Genomic DNA, 21,910 nt, shown 5'->3' on the forward strand with positions numbered 1-21,910 from the left:
GTGGGGTCGAGGATCTGGGTGAAAAATAAAATTTTGAAGTTGAAAATATTTTTTTTAAAAAAATTAAATATTTTTTTGAGAGTGGGGGTGGGGGGAGAGGTCGAGGGTAAGGGTGAAAAAATAAAAATTTGAAGTAGAAAATATTTTTTTTAAAACTAACTTAAATTATTTTTTTGAAGGGTGTGGGTGCTGGTAGGGGGCTGATGTGGAGGGGGTGAGGGTAGGAGGTGGGGGTAAAAAAATAAAAAATTGAAATTAAAAATATCTTTTAAAAACAACTTTTAATATTTTTTTAGGAGGGGGGTAGGGGGCTGGGGTTAGGGGATTAGGGGTGAGGATGGGGTAAAATAATTGAAGTTAAAAACATTTTTTAAAAATGAGTTTTCTTTGCGGGAGGGGGGGGGGGGGGTTGGGGGCTGGTTTGAGGGTAGGAACAAAATAAATTGATTTTTTCAACAAAAAAAATTATAATTTAAACTTGAAAAGGAATTTTGGAAAATGTTTTCCTTAAGTTTTGAAGGAAAGTCGTTTTTCTTAAATTTGAGGAAAATGAGTTGATTTCCAAAACATTTTACCCAACCAAATATGAGAAAATCAAAAAATATTTTTCTCCCTACCAAACACATTCATAGTCATTGTTCTTCGTATTTTCGTCATGTTCTTTATGTTTTTGCATTGTTTTTCTTTTTTCTATGCTTTTTATTATAAGCCAATTATTGGTAATACTAGTAAAGAATTGCCGGTAGCGCACAGGCCTAAATCTCCCCAAAAAATGCCATTTTGAAATTCTTCAATTTTAATTATACAACTACTTAATTTATTCGCATTTCACACATTGTAAAAAAAATGTAAAACCTCACTAAATTAAATTCAGTAAATTAATGTAATATTTTTAAGATAATATTTCTTCGGGAAACTAGCTACATAAACGGGTCATAAAACTCAAAATAATATCATGTCATACCTTAATCAAAAGTATTTCAAGAAATGCTCATTCTCTAAAAAAAAAAAAAAAACTACAGCCTATACCCCCTATTCATTACGACTGATAATTTTCGCTTAACTAATATTAAATCGGTATCATATATTGTATTGATATCATTAAGGCAGATAATTTCGCTTAGCTAATTCTAAATCAGTATATATATATTGTATTGGTATCTTTAAGGTTTCTTGTTCACAAATTACTCATTAGTCATTAATACTATAGAGTATATGTATGTTACCAACATAGGTTGTGGTGCACTGGTGGGAGTGTTTCACCCTTAACCAGAGGTCTCGGGTCCGAGGAGCGCCACCCCCGAATGGGCCCTGCAGAGCGCAATCCAAATTTGGTAGGAACTCCAATTAATTAGTCAATGATGTCGGGTCGGAAACCAAAAAAAATAAGAGTGTATATATATATATAGATAGATAGATAGATATTGTTGTGGTATCATTAAGGTTTCTTGTTTAGAAATTATTCATTAGTCAATGATACTATAAGAGTATAAGTATATTGTTTAAGGTTTCTTATTCAAAAATTACTCTTCAATTATATTCTTTGATGGCTTTTCTGTAATTAAAAATTTGAGTTTTAGCAAAATCTAGTATGCACTAAGCTTTCATCATGTGCAGGATCAGAAAAGGGTTAGAACCATAAGGGGTCGTTTGGTTACTGTATAAGAGACATCTTATTCATGTATAAAAAGTTGTATTAGCTTTACGATGTTTGGTAGAAATTTTGTATTATAAAAGTCAACATAACTTTGTCACGACCCGGGGTTACCCCTAGAAGTAACACGACGTAATTGACTCCGAAGGGGTCACATACAAGCCTCATAGCATTCATGAACATTCAAGCATAGGAAAATATCGCGGAATTTAAAACTTTTCTTTACAATCGAAGTCTCTTATAAAATGAAAGAGAATGTATGACACTATATCTCAAACCATCTATTATACTTGGAACAAAACTCTTGAAATACAATCTTAGGGACATAGCCCTTACAATGAGGACTCACCAATCTTCTTCTTCTTGATCTCCTATGAACCTAGCCACGGGGATGGAATCTAATATCTCCAAAGCCTACACTTATAGAAAATGTAGAAAGTTGGGGTTAGCACAAAAAGTACTAACTATGAAAACCATGCACAAAACCATTAAAATATGCATAAAAGGGACATTTCATTTGAAATCATGCTATATGCCATTTTTTAACATCATCTTTGAAATAGTTGGAGAGTACAACCAATAAGGCAACTCACATTCATTTCATTATAACATGAGGACATCATTATAATAACAAGCATAGTCTCCAACATCAACATAACACAAATCCCAATCTTCACAATACATAGCCTCCAATCATAAAGTAATACAAAGTCAAATATCAAGATCATCTCATCATTAAGTAATCATCACATTAGCAATCCCTAAGAGACACTTGTGCAGTGTATGGTAACTAACATGCATTTACAACGTACAACACAAGCCAAAATCACATTTATACTCATTTAGTAAAGCCATTACCTTAGTAACCCAGAAGGAACACTTGTGCAATGTGTGGGCATGCCATAATACCAACCCTACAAGTACTCATTTGAAGTTACCTTAGTCATGCACTTCATCTTTAGACCTCATTATAATCAATAGTCACAAATAAGGAAATAGTCATGTACATTACTTGAATTATAAGGAAAGTCATTCATAACAACTATTCATTCAATATACATGCATGCATTCAAATCTCATCATAATATAAAAGAACCATCTCATGACATCCTACTAAGTCTGCTTGTGCAATGTAAAAGTGAAGTTTCATACCCCCACTCCTACTAAGTAAAACTCATTAAGAAGTCATATTATAGTTCGTGTCTCATTCATTATCTTTATTATATAAGGAAAAGTTGTCATAACCGACATAGACCATGTGAGCTACATGAAATTCGGTGTCGTGTAACCCCACACCAAAAGAAGGTGTCCTACTTGCCTAAGGTAGAACTAAAATGTATAGTTATAAGGTGGAACCACTAGCTAAAGTCCTATGTTGGCACATAGTTATGGGATAGGGAGATTGCTTCTAGAAACCCGGCCTCTTGCATTGGCGGAGGAGCTTCCATCTCATGAGTTCACTTAGATGACCCAACCTCTTGTATTGGCAGAAGGGCCTTTACCTCATTGCCCATATCCACTCGGTGCTTAGCATTATTTCTCAAATTATACATAATTAGTCTTTGAATTGTATTTACATGTGTGAAGGAATACTTTGCCCTTTGTTCAATACAATTCATCAAAATAGCTCATAGATTCATTAAAGTGAATGTACTTTCAACTTTAGAATCATAATTAATATGTGAGAATAACTTTCACACCAAGTTCATGTGTTCTCATGAGAATGGACTTTCAATCAACACAATAAGATCATCATGGTCATGTACTTTCATGAATAATAATGTGTAAAGGTGCATATGAGAACTATACTTTCAATTGACACCATTGATACATCATCATCATGTTTATGCATGGAGTGTGTGTGTGTCTAATTGTCCTTGCAATGACACAATCGACAACATTATCATCATGGACACTTCATTCACAATTTAAAAAAAGGGTAAGGAAAGGATGGTCTTTCAACAATACCTCAATATACCTAATATTCATAGGACCATCAACTTCTAAGTAAATCATAAGTTCACACACAATCTTGTCAACATGCACAAACCATCACAATATGCCCTTCAAGGGCTAGGGACTAACTCATCCCAAACACATAGCAATAGCACATTAGATAACGGAATACCATGATCCAATAACTCATCAATACATTAATTACATCATGATTGACACTTTATACTTCAAGTATTCATCAACATGCACATAATATCATGATCAAGTCATTTCATTTAGAAGCATTACCCTAAACCAATTCAAATCTAGGTGATCTAATCTAAGGCATTATATGGAGAAATTCATCATTCTTGGAGGATCACATTTAAACCCTTAATTAGCCTCTTTCATGGCACAACCCTAGACTATATCAATTCACCTTAGAAATCTTAGGTTAATCAAGTATACATGTAAAGTCACACTTAGATCATGCAATTACATCATAATTAACTCACATTCATTCCATTGGACCAACTTGCAAAACCATCACATAATGTAAAGAAGAACCATAACTAAGGTTGGGGAAAACTCATGATTCTTTGGAATTCAAGTTAAAATCATCTAAAATCAGTAGTATCATCAATAACAAACATAATTCGACCTTTAAGAACAACTTTGAAAGGAATCCATGGGGTTGAGTTAAAACCCTAGCTAATTGGATTTCCTAAAATTGAGTTAAAAACTTTTGAAAGGGCTCCTTGGGTGATAGCTTCCTAAGGTGAAGAACTCTCATGCCTTAGGTGTAGAATCCAACCAATTTCGTGTTGAAAAAATCTCTTTTTCAAGCTCTAACTTGGTTTCCTTCTTGGTTCTTCAATGGAGTTTCTAGAGAGAAGAGTTTTGGAGATAAGAGTAGTTGGGTTTTGATTTGGGGTCTTGGGTTATAATGACTTAATGAGGTGTTTAATGACATAAAATAGTTTATATATATGTATAATTACTATATTAAACGACTCCTAGTCAAAACAACTAATAAAACAATTTCCTAAACTACCCACCCTTTGATCGGGTCTAGGCAGTCTACATGTGCATGCAGTTCACGAGACCCCCATCCATGGACCGTGGATGGGACCACGCCCCGTACTGTGGGTCGTGGTTTGGGTCTACAACCTGGACTTGGTGGCCTTGATCTACGGAGCAAGACCACGAGCCGTAGATCAATCTACTGGTTGTGGATTGCATCTGTAATTCATGGAATTTTGGCAATTTTTGCTTTAAGGGGCAGCCTTGGGGTTAGGCTTTAGGGTCCCCCTCAAGGACCCTTGGTTGGTCCTTGGGGGGTCATACCTTGACGTTTAACCCCTATAACCGTCATTCTAAGTTCAGGAAGTCAATATACAACCTAAAATCAAACATCAAACTCAGAAGCTCACATGTGAGGCTCTAGTTTCACCTACTAGTTTCCATTAGACTTTAGCTTGGTCTTACTAGATTTACGGGTTGTTACAAACTTGTACCATGTTTGGTTGGTAAGGATTTAAATATTGTATAAAAGTTATTCATGTATTAATTTATACGGTGTTTGGTTGCATTTTTTGTAGTCCTACATAATTAATACCAACATAACTTATGAGGGAATCTATGTATAAAATTATGCAGGGTAGAAGGTGGAATAAGTTATGTGTGTATTAGTTATACATGTGTTAAAATGATAAATTACATATTTACCCTATTAATTTATTTTATTTTTTTTAATTGGAAACTTTACTGTTTTCCTATATACGTTTGTTGTTTTTATTTCTTTTTATATATAGACCATTTTCATTTTTTTTAATTTTTTTTAATTTTTCTTAATTGGAAACTTTCCTGTTTTCCTATCTACATGTGTTGTTTTTATTTCTTTTTATATATAGACCATTTTCATTTCTTTTTATATACTTACAGTTTTTATTTATTTATGCAAATATAAATATTTTTTTAATATTAGAAATTTGATTGTATATTTTTTGACGGTACATATGCTAATCAAATATTAGCATTATATATTATTCAATATATTCCACATTTTATTAGCACGTATTATTATTTTGTAAATAATATATATTAATAATTTACAACAAGTTTAATACTCAATAGATAATAATTCATGTATTGTAATCTCTACATAACTAAATAATACCTACATAACTAATATCCGCATAGCTAATACCCGCATATATAAACCCAACATAACTAAACCCTACATAACTAACTAATATCGGCATAACTAAACCCTGCATAACTAATACTCTTGCATAACTAAACCCTGCATAACTAATACCTGCATAACTCTAACCAGTAACCAAACGGCCCCTAAGGGATCTATTTGTATCCAATTCCTTTTCTCTATTTGCTCTGATTATAGATGTGGGCATGTGGCTAAGAAACATAATTTCACATGAGAAAAAATTGTGTTGTGGCTAAGAAACACAATTTACGTGAGAAAGAATTGTGTTTTATGGAGAGCTTTATATATGATAGAACTTTGTACACACAATGACAGGATCAAATATTTTTATTAAAAAATTTAAAATATATAAAAACAAATATATAGGAAAAAAGATAAGGAGGTTTAAATTTGTTATATATATAAATTTTAAAAAAATAAACATTTAGCATTGTGTAAAATTTATCATAGGGAGAAGGCATGAAAAAAGTTTTAAAACAGAAAGAAATGAACACTTAAATGAAGAGACAAAATAGATTGATGTCTGCTCATGAAGAAGCATTAGAATGATATTTTTAGTTCCTTGATAATCTGTGTTACACAATCTCACTATACATGCTGTAGGTATCAGAGAAACAAATATCTATACCTGGCCAAAAATGATCTAGATATACATGATACATAAACTAGGAAGAACTACTTCTATTTGCTTGCCAGAACTTCATCTAGGTAAAAAGATTCCGCTGATCGATCTGTTTCAGAGCAGCCATATGGTGAACTCATCAGATCATCTGCTTTCTCATCGAACATCCTAACATCCGTTTCTTTATCAAATACCTGGTTTCCCCTTTTCCCTCGTTCTGCCCTGGACAACACTGTTTTGTGCTTGATACCAACAGCTTCAGCTTGATCTGCGAATAATTTCTTTGAGATGGATGAACTGCATATTTGTTGATATACATCGTAGGTAGCTGCGTGAGTGTTTTCTCCGTTCAGAATATTTGAAAGAGGATGCAACACGGAAATTGGATCACTGTTCCTACTTAGAGTTTCCTTCAATTCTAGAAACTTAGAAACCAGTTCTGGCTTGCTAAACTGAATAAAGACAGCGCTTTCATCCAAATGGTAGACTGAGGAAACAGAATTTGGGCCAAAGGCTTGTGCTATACAAGCTCTTATCTCCTTTGCTTTTAGTTTAGATGGCAATCCCCACAACAGAATGATGCTAGGAAATGAGATATCCTGGTACCGACTTTTGAGGTTACTAGAAGCTGAGGAGTCTGGTGTACATTTCCCACTACTTAGATCAATGACGTTACCACTAACCCAACTAAGGTAAAGGCGGTTGATATAATTCTGAAGCTTTGTCTCCTTTGCTAAATCTCCACCAAGCACATGGAGGGTGAAATCAATGCCTAGATGATTGCACGCCTGTGCAAAAATGCATCCAGTCATGAATGCATCATATCCAGCTTCATGCTTGGCTCCTGAGTTCCAGTTCGAGGATCTGCAAATCAACTTAAAAAATTAGCGACAAGGATTATTCACATTGTTCATTTTGATTTATAAATTCCAGTACGAGGATCTGCAAATCAACTTAAAAAATTAGTGACAAGGATTATTCACATTGTTCATTTTGATTATAAATCGAGATACAGCACAATAGGTTAATGCTATAGGAGTGCTGAAAGAGGCGAAATTTTTTTCTTCACAATCCTAATCAAATAGACCAAAGATGCAAAGCAAACACAGTTGAGACACACATAACATCACAGTGTCAAATGCATGCAGAATTCTAACAGGAGAAAAAGAAAGATATGCATAAAAGATGTAAATCAAAATCAATTGTCACGCTAGAAACAGTCAAGCAAATGGAAATGGTAAGCACGTACTGAAATAACAAATTGCATCACGTAGATTCAGTCTCAAGAGTAGAGTAGGATTGGTGGTAACCTTTTTTCATCTACTTGAACCTCCACGTCTACACATGGTCTATCAGCCAAACTAGATGTTTTGATACCTAAAGCAATATGAGGACAGATAGAGACAAATGCTCTGGATAGTGAGGTGTTGCTTTTATTTAAAGTCTGTCGAAAAACACCGTTTGCATTCAAGAGTATCTTGGTGTCCACTATGGTAGGAAAGAGCTTCTGAAGGGAAGATACATAATCCTCAGCGGTTGAAGGTAGTGGACCAATGAATTTACTGTACATATGCGCCACATCTGCATTCATTGTATAAAGTGTTGAGCAAAACTTGAAATACATAATGTAGCCTTTCCATAAATAAAAAAGGAAATATTTACCAAGAAAGCAATTGTGATCGACAATCAACTTTCGCTTTGATGAAAGAAGATCAATAACATGTCGAAATCCAACAGCAGATTCGACCTTCATTTCCGCTTCTTTACGAAGGCCGTCCTTCACCTCTTTCTACTTGATATTAAGACATGGAAAGCTTCGATGAGATGCAATCAAGGTACTGAGAAGATGAGGAGTTACTTATATTGGAAACAATGAAGAGAATAGATCTCATATTAGGAAAAAATGATACGAATAACAGCAGTTAATAAACAAAGAAGATATGTTTATCATTCTAAAAAAGCATTGGTACAGAAAATGCAATATGTAACATCTCGAAGTCAAACATATAGGTTGCTGCTAAACAGGTGATGATTTGTATTTCATCAAAAGTAAAAGAAACAAAAATTTGCCTTCTCTCGACACTGAAATGCTGACTTGAGCTCCCTACTTGGACAAACAGGCTCCACCATAAATAATGCAGACGGTTCTCACAGTATTGTCAAAGGTGCCATAAGCCCTGAAGGAATTAAGGCTCAAAACTTGTTGAGTATTTTGCCTCGCTTAATGTGTGCTCCAGTGTCCTCATCAAGGCTCGAAGATAGACTTCTCCTTGCGAATGAACGGTTTTCGACAAAAAATAATATTTCACTTTATGTTAAAACAAATCAATTTATTTGTTCATAAAGAATTAACTAGGACAAAAGACATCAATCAATCAATAAACTAAGCATCAAATCCAAATTAGTTGCAGTAAACTATACTTATCCTTTATATCATTCAGAGAAACATTAGAAGTTCAGTTCTAAATTAGTTGAGTAGGATTCTCTGTATCCTTCACTGAACAAACACGAGAAGGATGAGCGAAAACTTACGGATGAGCGATAAATGATTGCTCTTGTATGCATATAAGTTACCATGAACTAATTGCATATTGTAGTATATTGAGCGGAGAAAACTAGCACGTAGGAATGATACAAAGAGCAAAATTTTCCTACTAGAACAATTAGTGCCAGTGTATATGTTCGAATTGTTCAGTTTAACAATTCTAACTCAATTTTGTGCAGTAATGATAGAAAAATGAGTAATAGATTTAGACTTTTTGACAAGAGTACTCAAGATTTCTACATATCCTTTGCTTGATATATATTTGCTCTACTTGGCAATGAGATGGCATAATTTGAATTTAGCGTTTTAGCTCGTATATGAAAAAATCATGCAAGTTCTTGATATATTTGTCTTGAGAAAAAACAACTTTCTTTTATAAAACATGCAACATGACTAAAAAAAGATAGTACTTCACATTCAGATATACTTCTACTTAACTTACTATACTATAATTAGTAGTCCTTTTTGTTTCTTTTTTAAATTAATGGTATATTGTACTTTAAAAGCTAATCAAATTTATACCAACTCATGTTCAAATTAATTAGAGAATGTACCATTGAATATTGATCCTTAATACAATTTTCTTCCTGAAATCTATCGATCTATTTCATTTTTTTTTTAATTCTTTTCCCATCAAGATGTATAAATCCTATTTATAGACTACTTTCTTTTCTTTAGATAGTTTGATCAATCTCTTTTGCTCGTTAAAGGTAAGGTCCATGTTCCCTCTAATCTTCGGTAAGAATTGTTACTTATATATCACGCGATAGGGTCTAAATAAATCCCCAACACCAATGACCAAACCAATAGGCTCACTACCTTCCTATTGATGATGACTTTTGAAAAGAAATAAAAATTGTGTTACCCCTCTTTAATTATCTGAGAGGATATAAAAATGAAAGAAGGTCTCAAATTCACAAGAGACCAGACATGTTTCTAAGCATGTTTTAAAGTTTTATTTCAATTAGGAATGCTGTTACATGTAATTTTTTTTTAGACACATAGAAGAAATTAAAGAATGTGTTGACACATCTTGACTAATTTATTCTAATAATTTATTTAGTTAATTCAAATCAAGATAGGTAGATAGAGATTATTAGGTGCAATGCGTTCGAGATAAGAAAGTGGTCATGCTTCTAAGCTGGTAAATTTCGAGATCAAGAATGTGGTGACGCCTCTAGGTTGAAATCAATAACATTCAATAATATACTCAAAAAAATAGTTTAAAATAAGTATAAGTCAATAAAAGCGACGATGCTAGAACCACAAGACTCGAGCGATGCATAATACCTATTCCTAGGCCAACAAATTTGTTTTCCCTCTTTCCTTCTTTGTTTAAGATATAAGAGTAAATTTATCAAAAAAAAATATGATGAGGGGTATATATATATAATAGTTTCCTAAGAATATTTAGACAAATATATCCCTTTCTGAAAATTAAAAAAAAAGTGTTGTAAGAAAAATATGAGAAATATTATACTTTATTGTGTTTATATGAAGTTAGTGTAGTGAAAGAGAGAGTTCAGACAACGAAAAATATTATAAGTCTTCAACTAATTTACTACACAAAAAAGAGTAATTTTATATTGAAAGATTGTGTTCTTTTGGTGGAGCTTTGAACTCTTCAATTTATTTATAGTTGTTTGAGCCACACGACGTTATTGGATTGCTATATTTTGAAGGGTACAAGTTAAGAGGTATACTATTGGATCAGTATAGTATATCTTATGTCGTAGTTAATTTAAATTTCCTTAAAAAGAGCGAGATATGCACGTTGATATATATTCATTCATCTTTTTTTACTTTATTTTCAATTGTAATTTATGGAAATTACTTCCTCTGTCGAACAATACTTGTCCACTATTGACTTTACACACTTCTTAAGAAACTATAAATAGAAGGGTAAATTATTATATCATCCTTTGAATATAATAAATATAATGTCTTAAATATCATAAGAAAATGACTATAATTAATGATAAGGATAAATTATGAACTAAATGTAACATTATCTATTGATTTCATAAGGTGGACAAATATTACTTAACATCTCAAAATAATATAATGAATAACTATTGTTGGAGAGTAAAAATATATGATATATACACGACACTTTATGTCATCTCACTTCATTAATTCCTTTTATAGAGTAGGTGAGAACATTCTAATTTTGGATTTTTCATAATAAAAATTAGAGTATTGAATAGGCATGAGCTGGATTAGTTTCACAAGTAATAAAATAGATTGAATCAATAAATGAGTTACAATTCGATATAAAAATAAGGGAAAAAAGTTTGAAATATATTTGAACTTTGATAGAAATTGCTATAACAATTTCAAACTTTCGGCACTATTTAATAGTGTATTTTAAAGATATATAAGTGCCTAGTTGGACAAGTTACTATTTATAATGATACAATATTTATGATGTCCATGTGGACACATATATATCATTAAAATAACTATTATATAGTGCAGGGGTAATAGATTTTGCCCAAAGTTTGAAATTGTTACAGTAATTTCGGTTAAAGTTCAAATATATTTCGAACTCTTTTTCTTAAAAATAATGAGTTACAATCCAATATAAAAATTAGGGTTGAATAGACTCGTTTGTGATTTTCGTTGTTGTTTTATATCTACAGACTACAATAGGCTTATTATTTCTGCATTTTCCTTTCCAACACTGCCAACATTCTTATTTTTTTTTTTAAAAGTGTATAAACTATTTTGACGAAGCTATTTTGAAGACACATAGGTGAAAATAAGTTTAAATAATAATTTAATAAAAACTTACTAATAAGTCGGGCAACTTTTTTGCTTTAGTGACATGCAACATGACTAATTAAAAAGATACTTCTACTTAATTAGTTTCATAATAACTATCATCTCATGAGCTTCCCTTTTGTTTGTTTTGTCACATTAATAGTATAATGTATTAAAACGCTAATCAAATTTATAACTACTCATGTTCAAATTAATTAGAAATCCTTAATACAATTTTCCTCGAGAAATATGACTATCGATTTTTTTTTTCTTTTTTCCTTTTCTCATCCAGATGTATAGATCCTGTCTGTAGCCTACTTCCTTTTCTTTAGATTATTTGATCATTCTATTTTGCTTGTTAATTAGAGGCAAGTTTCATGTCCCCTCTAATCTTTATAAGAATTTTTACTTTTATTGATGATGGCATTTGAAAACAAAAAAAAATTGTGTTACCCCTCTTTAATTATCTGAGAGGATATAAAAATGAAACAAGGCACAAAGACTTGGTATACATGCAGTCATTCCTGAATTACCAATTTAAGAATGCAATTTTTACTCTTTTTATCATTGGATATATGCTTTAGCACAAGTTGCCAATTTTTCTTGCAACATATTTATCATTTTTACACGAGTACGTTATGGGAAGAAGCTAGCTAAGCTAAGCTGTTATTGAACAAATATTTATCGGTTGTATTACAGTCATCATTTCTGAAACACGTTTTCAATAGGGACACGTGAATGATAACATAAGGGCCCTACATATTTGTTTACAATAAGTGTCTACGTTTTCTTTCTAATATATACTCCCTTTTATACTCTGGCACAATTTGAATTTTGATAGTTAACAATTTTAGTATGACCGTGAATTTTGACATGAAATATTCAAGTTTTTAAAATTTAAATTTATATATTTGAAAATTGCGTAAAAAAAATATATTATAAGACACAACATTTGTCAATTAAAAATATATGAAAAAAATACGATCAAATTAAAGATAGACTTGATTGAATCTCAAAATTCGAAAGATGCCATATAAATTGAAATGGAGGTATTACCTGTTGGAAAGTTCCTACATCAGAAGTTTGATGTAAATTATCTTGTGTTTTGAAGAAATCTTAAATGATGGAACTTAGAATCTAATTTTAAAGCATTATCAGAATTCAGATATAATGATTTTGATTTTAGTGTTGAATTGCCTATTGCTTGGGAATATCTATTGATATTGCATCAGTGCCTCTAACACATAGGTTTTATAAATTTTTGTAATAATTTATTATTCGGTTTTATAATTTTTTGTTTATTTGGTAAGATTGAATAAATAATTAGGGTTATTTTAATAGTTTTACAACTTATGGGATTCTTACGTTTATGAGAAAATATACAATACAAAATTTCATATCGCATGTCCAAACAAAACTTCAATTTCATCTCATAATTCCATATTATGATATCATATCATCAGGGGCGGATCTACATGGAGGTTAGGGGGATCACCCGACCCCCTCGTCAAAAAATTACACAGTATATATAAGGTCAAATTCTGTTTTTATGTGTGTATATATTAAAATGAACCCCCTAAACACATGTAAAGAAGTTAGCTCAGTGGTAAAGGGGGTTCAAGAATTTGCTTGGATGTCATGGGTTCAATTCTGTGCAACAACACTTTCCTGAAATATTTCTTGTTTTTTTCATTTGGAAAATCAAATAACAAGGCTGAGATGGGCTCACATTTTTGGGCTAGAGCTTTATTGTTTCTTTTTTCATTTTTTAATGTTATTTCTCCTTTTCAATATTCATTTTTTCGAATTTCTAAGGAACATTATTTTCATTTTTGTATTTTATTATTTTTGTCTCCATTGCTCATTTTATTTTTACGTAACTCTCTTTTTATATACTAATTCAAAGAAACTTTTTAAAAAACTGTCAATTATTCTTAAACTTGAAATTGAGATAGAGAAATTTTTTTTTAAAGATAAGTTAAACTTAATAGAATGAATAAATTTGAAAGACATGATTATTCATCATATTTCTTTCTCATTTTTTCAGTTCTATTCTAGAGAAATGTAAACTACATTGATATGATTTATTCATTTTTTTTACCGATTGAAAACCTTATAAATTGAATAAATGAACAAAAAATTGGCGATGCCATTTATTTATCCTTTTAATATGCATTATAATATTAGTAACTCAATCCCCACACATTTTAAAGAGTATTAAACAATTTTTAAAGTAACATATGATTGAATGAACACTAATTTAATTTATTTTAAAAATTCAAAATAAAGTAAAATAATAAAAAATTAAAGAAAAAAATCATTTAAAAATAAAAATAAATCAATGAAGCATAGTAAAAGTAGGAAGAAACGCTAAAAGCGACATGACAAGGCAAATTATATTTAATGGATTAAGGATAATTTTTTTCTTTCCCGATCCATTTTGCTCCATTTTCTTATTTACTTCTTATAAGTTGAACCCCTTCACGAAAATTCTGACTCTGTCACTACATATCATGATACCATATCGCATGGACGAGCAAATAGATTTGGAGTGAGAAACTCGCTTCTTTGAATATGCTTCTAGAGGAGAGGAAGAAAATTGTGCACAAAATTATTGTATATGCACTATGTTGTTCTCTTCTTACTAGTACTAGTAGGACGTATCGTTGGCTTCTCGAATTTCGTACCTATTTTTAAAATACCAGTACTAGTAGGACGTATCGTTGGCTTCTCGAATTTCGTACCTATTTTTAAATTTTAAGTGGTTAAGTGGTAGGTGTATAGTTTGCTAAAATTAGTATTGAACAATGACAATATTACCCTTGTATAATAAGCATATTTGTAGATATTTATAAGTTTGCCCTTGGTCGTCCTTCCCTTCATGTTCCTATATAATACTAGATATTCAAAGGTCCGTTTACGGGCCCAATATTATAATATTAAATTATAATATAACTTACAAAAATTCCTTATATTTGGGGGTTAATTACATCTTACTCCAAAAGTTTCTTCAATTACAAAAATTCTTGAGTTTTATTGCTCTCGGATACATTTTTTGGTTGTCCGATATATTGCAAATGATACATTATTTAATGGAAGGGATGTATCTGAGAGGGGGAAGGGATGGATGCAAGAGGAATAGGGATATATCCAAAAGGATAGAGATGTATTTGAGAGGGAATAGAGATTATCTTAAGTTGTATATTTATGTAATTTTATTGTATTATATATGTTTATTTTTAAAAAATGTTAACCATGAATATTTTAAAACACCATATAGAATGAATTGCACTTTATAATAATTTCTTTTTTTTCTATTTCAACTAAATTAATCGAAACTTATAAGTTTTTTAAGTTTCCATAATTAAAATTTAAAAATATATCTCTCATACTCATTTTAATATTATGTATAACACATACATTGAATCAAAGAATAATAATAACATTGGTATTTTTTCATAACCTTTTTCATAACTCTTTGTATTATCAAGCTTTTATTATGTAGAAGAGTTATTTATATTATCAAACTTTTGTTATGTATAAGAGTGAAGAAGTAGGACGGTCCTTATCACCTTTTTGATAAGAATCAAACGGACCATATTATTTTTTCAGAAATACTTTTTTAGACTCAATTAATGTGGAACAATTTTTTTTTTATATGTTACAAATAGAATGTCACATTTTCATAATAGAAAATAATCTAACTTTAAAATACTCATTTTACTGTTAACAAAATTATTTATAGTCATACAAATGGTCAAGGAATATTTAGACCACAATTTTTTAAAAATTATTTCTTTCATAAACTTTGTGTCAGGTCAAATGGTGTCATATAAAATTGAAATGGAGGAAATAACAAAAGATGAGGAGAAAGAAGACTTATATAGTACAAAATCGAGAAATAGTGCAAAATAGTCATTTATCTTTGGGTTAGGACTCAAAGTCCTTCTTGAGTTTTCATATGGAGCGGTAATAATACTTCATATTTGTTATATTACTGCACTTTTGATCCTTCCCCAGTTTTTTGTCTATTTTTCAACATTGATTTTATCCACAATTTATGTATGAAATGTTGGGATAAGGATCTGAAAAATATCTAATTTTGGTCAAATTTGCTGTTGCGATACTAAATTTTCATGAGGACTTATTACCTACCTAAACTATTTAATATCGTATTTAAAGAAGTAATTAAAGAAGGATAAAAATTGATTGCAGGATTGGATTTACATTTTATAGGGCACTGCGGACGACAATATTGACTTTGGGAGATTTGAAAAAAATTGTACTTACTTATAAACCACATAATGACCGTCAAATTTTGACCCCACAATAAGCCTCACTATCACCTTTTTAAGATCTTACACCGAAAAATTCCAGGCTTTCCAGCAACCAGAACGCTCGTGTTCATTTGATAAAAATAATGGCTTTTCGGAAGGAACAAATTCTTTCAAACGAATTTATCATTACGCGCAAATTTCAAATAATTTGTTGCTAAATTAATTCTGTTATTTAACTAACTTATAAGAGAAAAAAAAATAAATTAACAAGATTGATTAAATAAATTTTGTCCAAAAAATATTATCAATCACATCATTTGCCAAATTCAAATCCAAAGCCAAATACGAGCGAGCGACCATACTCTTTTTTATCACCATAAAAGTAGGATGGAGGAGAGTAGTAGGTGAGGTGGAGGAAAAAGAAAAAATATATATTCAGATTGATTTGCTTTCCCCATCTTCTTACTCTCACCATAGCCTCTCCGATATATACCCCCGAATTGTCTTCTCCAAAATCATCCCAAAAGGTCAAAACTTTAGTAAGCTCTCTCTGTTAACCTAGCTCATTTCCTTATTGAAAATTCAAAGTAAAATAGAAAAAAGATGTCTGGGCAGTACTCATTGTGTTCTGATGTTTATGGTTTAGAATGTAGTGGTGATGATAATTGTTTTTTTTTTAAATATGGACTAAGAGAGTAGATGATGGAGGATGATGAATATGTCGCCAGCTTCAAAAATCTCATAGACAATGTTTACCATGGCTCTATGGATCTGTTTCAATTCCAAATTCCGCTAACTTGTCATATCAATTAATAGCTTGAAACTTTTTAGTATTACTCCTCTTTTTTTCTTTTAAATTTCTAATGTAACTTCCTTTTTGTTTTGTTTTTATTTTAAACAGTAGCCATATAATGGGAACGGAGGTAGCTGCAGCACAATTTTCTGCCGCCCAGGCTGCAGAAGCTGTAGCCCAGGCCGCAGCTTCTGTGGTTCAGGCCGCAGCTTCTGTGGTTCAGGCTGCCGCTTCTGTAGTTCAGGCCGCCGCTTCTGTGGTTCAGGCCGTGGCTCAGGTTGTGGTTCAGGCCGCAGCTTCTGTGGTTCAGGTTGTGGTTCAGGCCGCGGCTCAGGTTGCGGCTCAAGCCTCTACTACCGTCGCAGATCAAGATGCAGCTACTGTTGGAGCTGATGAGGTGGTCAATGAAAGCGCTGGTATCAGGTTCTGGAATAAGACCAAGGCCTGTTTTAGGCCATGCTATTCATCTGTTGGTGATGTGTAGTGCTGCAGCTGGGGCATGTGCATAGGCGTGGTTACTGGTGTTTTTCATGTGGGTTATGGAGGCACCACTCCTGCAGCTTTGTAAAGGAAGGAGGTCACTGCTAACGCTTATATTATAAATAATTGGCGTGTTTTAATTTGTTGTTGCGATTTAAGTAAACATTTTCATGGATCCTAACGTTTTGAATTTAGATGGTGTTAGCCCATTTTTCACTTTGTGCTTATGGATACATCGCAATGTTTTGGTTTTAATTTTCATTTTGTTTGATGATGAAGTTAAAACAGAGAATCCCTAAAGAAGATAAGAAGAAATGCCATAGATTAAAACAACCCATGTTCATTTTCTCTCTCCACACATTGAAATTCAGCAAAAAAAAAACGTTGATAAGAATCCTTTTTTTCTTTCTTTGTGTGTGTGTCTATCTAGGGTTTGCATTTCTTTCACAATTTTGGTTGTCTGAGTTGGAGAGAAAAGAGGATCTAAGAGTTAGCCAAGAGAAGAAATGAGTGAGAAAATAAAGTAGAAAAAGATCATCAAGGGAAGGAGGGATGGGTAGAGGAAGAGTTGAGCTGAAAAGGATAGAGAACAAGATAAATAGACAAAGTCACTTTTGCAAAGAGGAGAAATGGATTGCTCAAAAAAGCTTATGACCTATCTATGCTTTGTGAAGCTGTAGTTGCTCTACTCGTTTTCTCTAATCGTGGAAAACTCTATGAATTCTGCAGCACAAACAAGTAATTTTTTAATCTATATCTTTTTGTTTGATTTAATTTCTTGCAAAATTTTTTTTGCATTAGATGGGTAGATATCTGTTAGAACAGGCAAAACGCAAATGGACTGGTGATGTCCTTGGACAAACCTCTCTCATGAGCTAGTTTTTTGAGTTGAATTAATTAGTTCAAGTGTCATATCTTAGGTCTGGGTGTGTGAAGTGGGTGTTAGAGTGTGGTAAAGGGGAATAGACTTCATTAGCTAGATATATTGTTACAATGATTATTTTATGGTTGAGCTCTTTTGATTGTCAACAAGAACGAAGGTCTGTTGTTTACATCATTTTAGCCCAGCAGTAGTGCTCTACCAACCTGCGCGGAATCAGAATCTGGTTAGACAATCTCTAATCGGAGCAATTTTAGACATGTCTCAATGCTTAGAGCTAAACCTGTTAGAAGTAAAGAGGATAAGGCATTCCTTTTTACAACACTGACTAAACAACGAAGATATGTACACCATATATAGAAATAGATCATTATTCAAGTAGTGTGTCCAAAACTAGACTATTGCAGCAGCTTAGATTGTGTCTCGTAGCTAGGTTAAATTGGTGGGTAAATCACATGAAATAATGAAAGCAATAGTCTTTCGATCAATCTCTTTATCGTTAATAGCAAAAATGTTCACATCCCCTCTATCTTCTCTAAAAAATTTTACTTATATTATATCACGTGGTAGGTCTAGCAAAAACCCTATATATTGATGATGGCATTTAAAAATAAAAAAATTGTGTTACCTCTCTTTAATTATCTGAGAAGATATAAAAATGAAACAAGGCAAAAAGATCATTCCTGAATTACCAAAAGAACAATTTAAAAATCAATATTTCTCACTTTTCTTCTTTGGATAAAATTTCTATATTTATAGTAAGTTTTTCTTTAATAACAATAATATTATGATTTTAAAGAAGTATAAAAGAAATTGATATTAATTATAAGGATAAAATAGACGTTTAAAAAAATAATTAGGTAAAAAGGAGAAAAATAACTATTTCTCAAAATTGAAGGACTAGTTTAATTTTTAAAATAAAATTTACATCAAGAAAAGATATAATATTTGACATTATCACCCAATTATCTCCAATTGTATACCAAAAATAGCCAAACACCCCATTGATTGGCCACATGGCTATGAGGCATATATTCCATACGGCAAACCTAACGCTAATAAACAAGACACTTTCCCATTGGAGGAACTTTGTACTGATTGACTTTGGGACTTGTGAATAGTTACAAAGTACTCAGAGATGAAAAGTATTATTAGAAAATCATAATAGTGTTGATGGATTTCTCATAACTCCATCTACTGATTTTTCTAACATGATTCATTATCAAAATATTCTTATCGATTGATATGATGTTGATTTGAACAAAACTAGCAATGAAAGTGACCGGTAATGCTCAATAATTATATTTTGATTATTATTTGTTGATTTTGTCAATTATTTATTAATTTATATGATTTTTTTTTATTTTTTTATTTTTATTATTATTATTATTATTATTATTATTATTATTATTATTATTATTATATATTTTGTAGCGGTTTAACTTAGCAAGATAGGAATATTGCTCCAAGTTATGGACTAGATAATTATTTTGGTCAGTCCTCACACTTTGAAATGACGGAAAATGTTGGGACATCCNTTATTAATTTATATGATTTTTTTTTATTTTTTTATTTTTATTATTATTATTATTATTATTATTATTATTATTATTATTATTATATATTTTGTAGCGGTTTAACTTAGCAAGATAGGAATATTGCTCCAAGTTATGGACTAGATAATTATTTTGGTCAGTCCTCACACTTTGAAATGACGGAAAATGTTGGGACATCCTCAAATTTTCATGTCTCGCCTACTTTTGATGCAGATGATTGTCGGTATGTCCAACACTTGATTTTTTATTTAAGTAAGTTAATTGCATGAGGCAAATATTTATATTTTTTTACATATATAGGAAAAATATCACACAAGATGAGCCCATTGATCCTGTGAATATAAATGATCGTGACCTTCCAAATTACGGCTCACCTTCAACTAGTGATAGTGATGATTTGCCTAATGCCGAGGAATCAGGAGATAATGTTCCATTTGAGGCATCATCTAGTGATGATGATTTTTTAATGCCCAATCAGTCGCCAAGATCGATGTTCATGAGTCCGTTTAGTAATCATGAAATTCCTTATCTGGATCATCTCCAAGATGGTCCAGATATCTTTGGCGATACACATGATGAATATACATCACAACGTACGTTGGGTGAACCCGAAGATTTCATGAATGATGCTATTTATATTTAAAAAGGCATGTTGTTCAATTCAAAGAAGCAGTTGCAAAGAGCAATTAAGCTTCTACATTTAAAGATAGCGATGGAGTACTTTGTTATTAAATCGACAAAGAAATCATGGCGACTTGTTTGTAGGCGTGTAGAACAAGGATGTCGATTTAGGCTAACTTCATGATAAACATACTAACATGTGGAAAGTTGGAAGATACATTAAAGAACACACATGTGATATGGATACGTGCCGCGATGGACATTTCAACTTGGATGTTGAGATGATTGCTAACGTTCTCCGTGTTGATATAGAAAAAACGCCAAGGTACTATTTTATTTAGATGATTTTTCTTTAATAAGAAAATATTCATTTTTAATTTGATAGTTAATATTATTTTTACTTTTCAGGTTTTCCATCAAAGACTGTCAAACAATCGTTCTTAAAGCATATGACATTTCGATAAGCAGAAGAAAAGCATATCTTGGTCGCAAGCGTGCTTTTGAAAAAGTCTATGGTACTTGGGAGGGTTCTTTTGCCGAGTTGCCGAGGTTCATGGAAGCTTTGAAACACTTCAATCTCGGAACAATAGTTGAATGGAAAACAAAGCGCCGTGTCGATGTCATTGAAGATGTATTCAACTATGTATTCTGGACTTTTAAACCATGCATTGATGGATTTGTGTTTTGTCGTCCTGTTATATCGATCGACGGAACACATGTCTATGGAAAATATGATATCAAGTTGTTGATTGCGATTGCAACAGCTCAATATTACCTTTGGCATTTGCAATAGATGCGAATGAGAGCATGGAGATGAAGTTTATTTTTGGATCATTTGCACTTGCACGTTGTCAAGGGTCGTAGAGGTGTGGCATTGATTTCAGATAGGCATCACGGAATACTCTCATCCATGTATAATTCTCCCAATTGACAGGCCTCATCTAGGTTCCATCATTTTTGTTTAAGACATTTGAAGGCCAATTTTTTTTAAAAAAAATTCAAAAATGTCACTTTAAACAACCTTTTATGGGCAGCTGCAAATCACTGCCAGGAGAAAAAGTTTTTGGAAAAAATGGAGATGATCAAGAAATTAATCCGGAAGCGTATGTGATTAATAAAGAACGGTCTTGACAAATGGACATTACACAGGGATGGAGGTAGGATATGGGGCATGCTGACAACAAACAGTTCCGAGTCATTCAATGGTCTTCTTAAGTCAGCCAGGGGCCTGCCAGTTACTGCAATGGTAAAACTCACTTACAATCAGATTGTGAATCGATTTGTTACAAGATCAAAATTAGTCAATCAACTAGTACAACAAAAGCAACAATGGATGTCTAAACCATTCAACATTTTTGAGGATAATCAAAAAAATTCACAGCGTCACACACTTATCAACTATCACCAACAAAGGGAAAACATATTTGAAGTGCAGACACACATGCATCATGGCCGTGGTGGTAATAAGCACATTGTAAATGCATCACAAGGAAAATGTCAATGTGGTAAATGGCAATCATACCACATTCCGTGTTCTCAGGCAATAAAGGGATTTGA

The 21,910-nt window shown here is 32.0% G+C and overlaps 3 protein-coding genes across 3 annotated transcripts in view; 1 reads left to right on the forward strand and 2 right to left on the reverse strand.

Annotated features, from left to right (window-relative positions):
* Positions 1 to 4,964, reverse strand: part of LOC125853091 (uncharacterized) — a 12,697-nt gene extending 7,733 nt beyond the window's left edge. Inside the window, exon 1 of the mRNA XM_049532763.1 lies at positions 4,937 to 4,964. Within this exon, the coding sequence (XP_049388720.1) occupies positions 4,937 to 4,964 (28 nt within the window). The remainder of the gene's footprint in view (positions 1 to 4,936) is intronic.
* A 1,386-nt stretch (positions 4,965 to 6,350) lies between these two features.
* LOC125853093 (poly(A)-specific ribonuclease PARN-like) lies at positions 6,351 to 8,237 on the reverse strand. Its single transcript, XM_049532766.1, has 3 exons — positions 8,101 to 8,237; positions 7,749 to 8,019; positions 6,351 to 7,302 (listed from the first exon to the last, which is right to left on the reverse strand). Exons 1-3 carry the CDS (start codon positions 8,189 to 8,191, stop codon positions 6,498 to 6,500), a joined length of 1,167 nt encoding a protein of 388 aa, XP_049388723.1. The 5' UTR covers positions 8,192 to 8,237; the 3' UTR covers positions 6,351 to 6,497.
* A 12,313-nt stretch (positions 8,238 to 20,550) lies between these two features.
* LOC125853092 (uncharacterized) lies at positions 20,551 to 21,146 on the forward strand. Its single transcript, XM_049532764.1, has 2 exons — positions 20,551 to 20,678; positions 20,762 to 21,146. Exons 1-2 carry the CDS (start codon positions 20,551 to 20,553, stop codon positions 21,144 to 21,146), a joined length of 513 nt encoding a protein of 170 aa, XP_049388721.1.
* The last annotated feature ends 764 nt before the right edge of the window (positions 21,147 to 21,910 follow it).

The sequence above is a fragment of the Solanum stenotomum genome, unplaced genomic scaffold (genome assembly GCF_019186545.1).
Source record: "Solanum stenotomum isolate F172 unplaced genomic scaffold, ASM1918654v1 scaffold948, whole genome shotgun sequence".
Lineage (NCBI taxonomy): Eukaryota > Viridiplantae > Streptophyta > Magnoliopsida > Solanales > Solanaceae > Solanum > Solanum stenotomum.

What these genes read in the sequence shown, in the direction of transcription:
- LOC125853093 (XM_049532766.1), bottom strand. Translation starts at nt 8,191, where the DNA reads ATGAAGGTCGAATCTGCTGTTGGATTTCGACATGTTATTGATCTTCTT. An exon ending in CGATCACAATTGCTTTCTTG is followed by an intron (nt 8,020 to 8,100) that starts GTAAATATTTCC and finishes CAATGAATGCAG; the next exon opens with ATGTGGCGCATATGTACAGT. An exon ending in GTTCAAGTAGATGAAAAAAG is followed by an intron (nt 7,303 to 7,748) that starts GTTACCACCAAT and finishes GTTGATTTGCAG; the next exon opens with ATCCTCGAACTGGAACTCAG.
- LOC125853092 (XM_049532764.1), top strand. Translation starts at nt 20,551, where the DNA reads ATGTGGAAAGTTGGAAGATACATTAAAGAACACACATGTGATATGGAT. An exon ending in GATATAGAAAAAACGCCAAG is followed by an intron (nt 20,679 to 20,761) that starts GTACTATTTTAT and finishes TTTACTTTTCAG; the next exon opens with GTTTTCCATCAAAGACTGTC.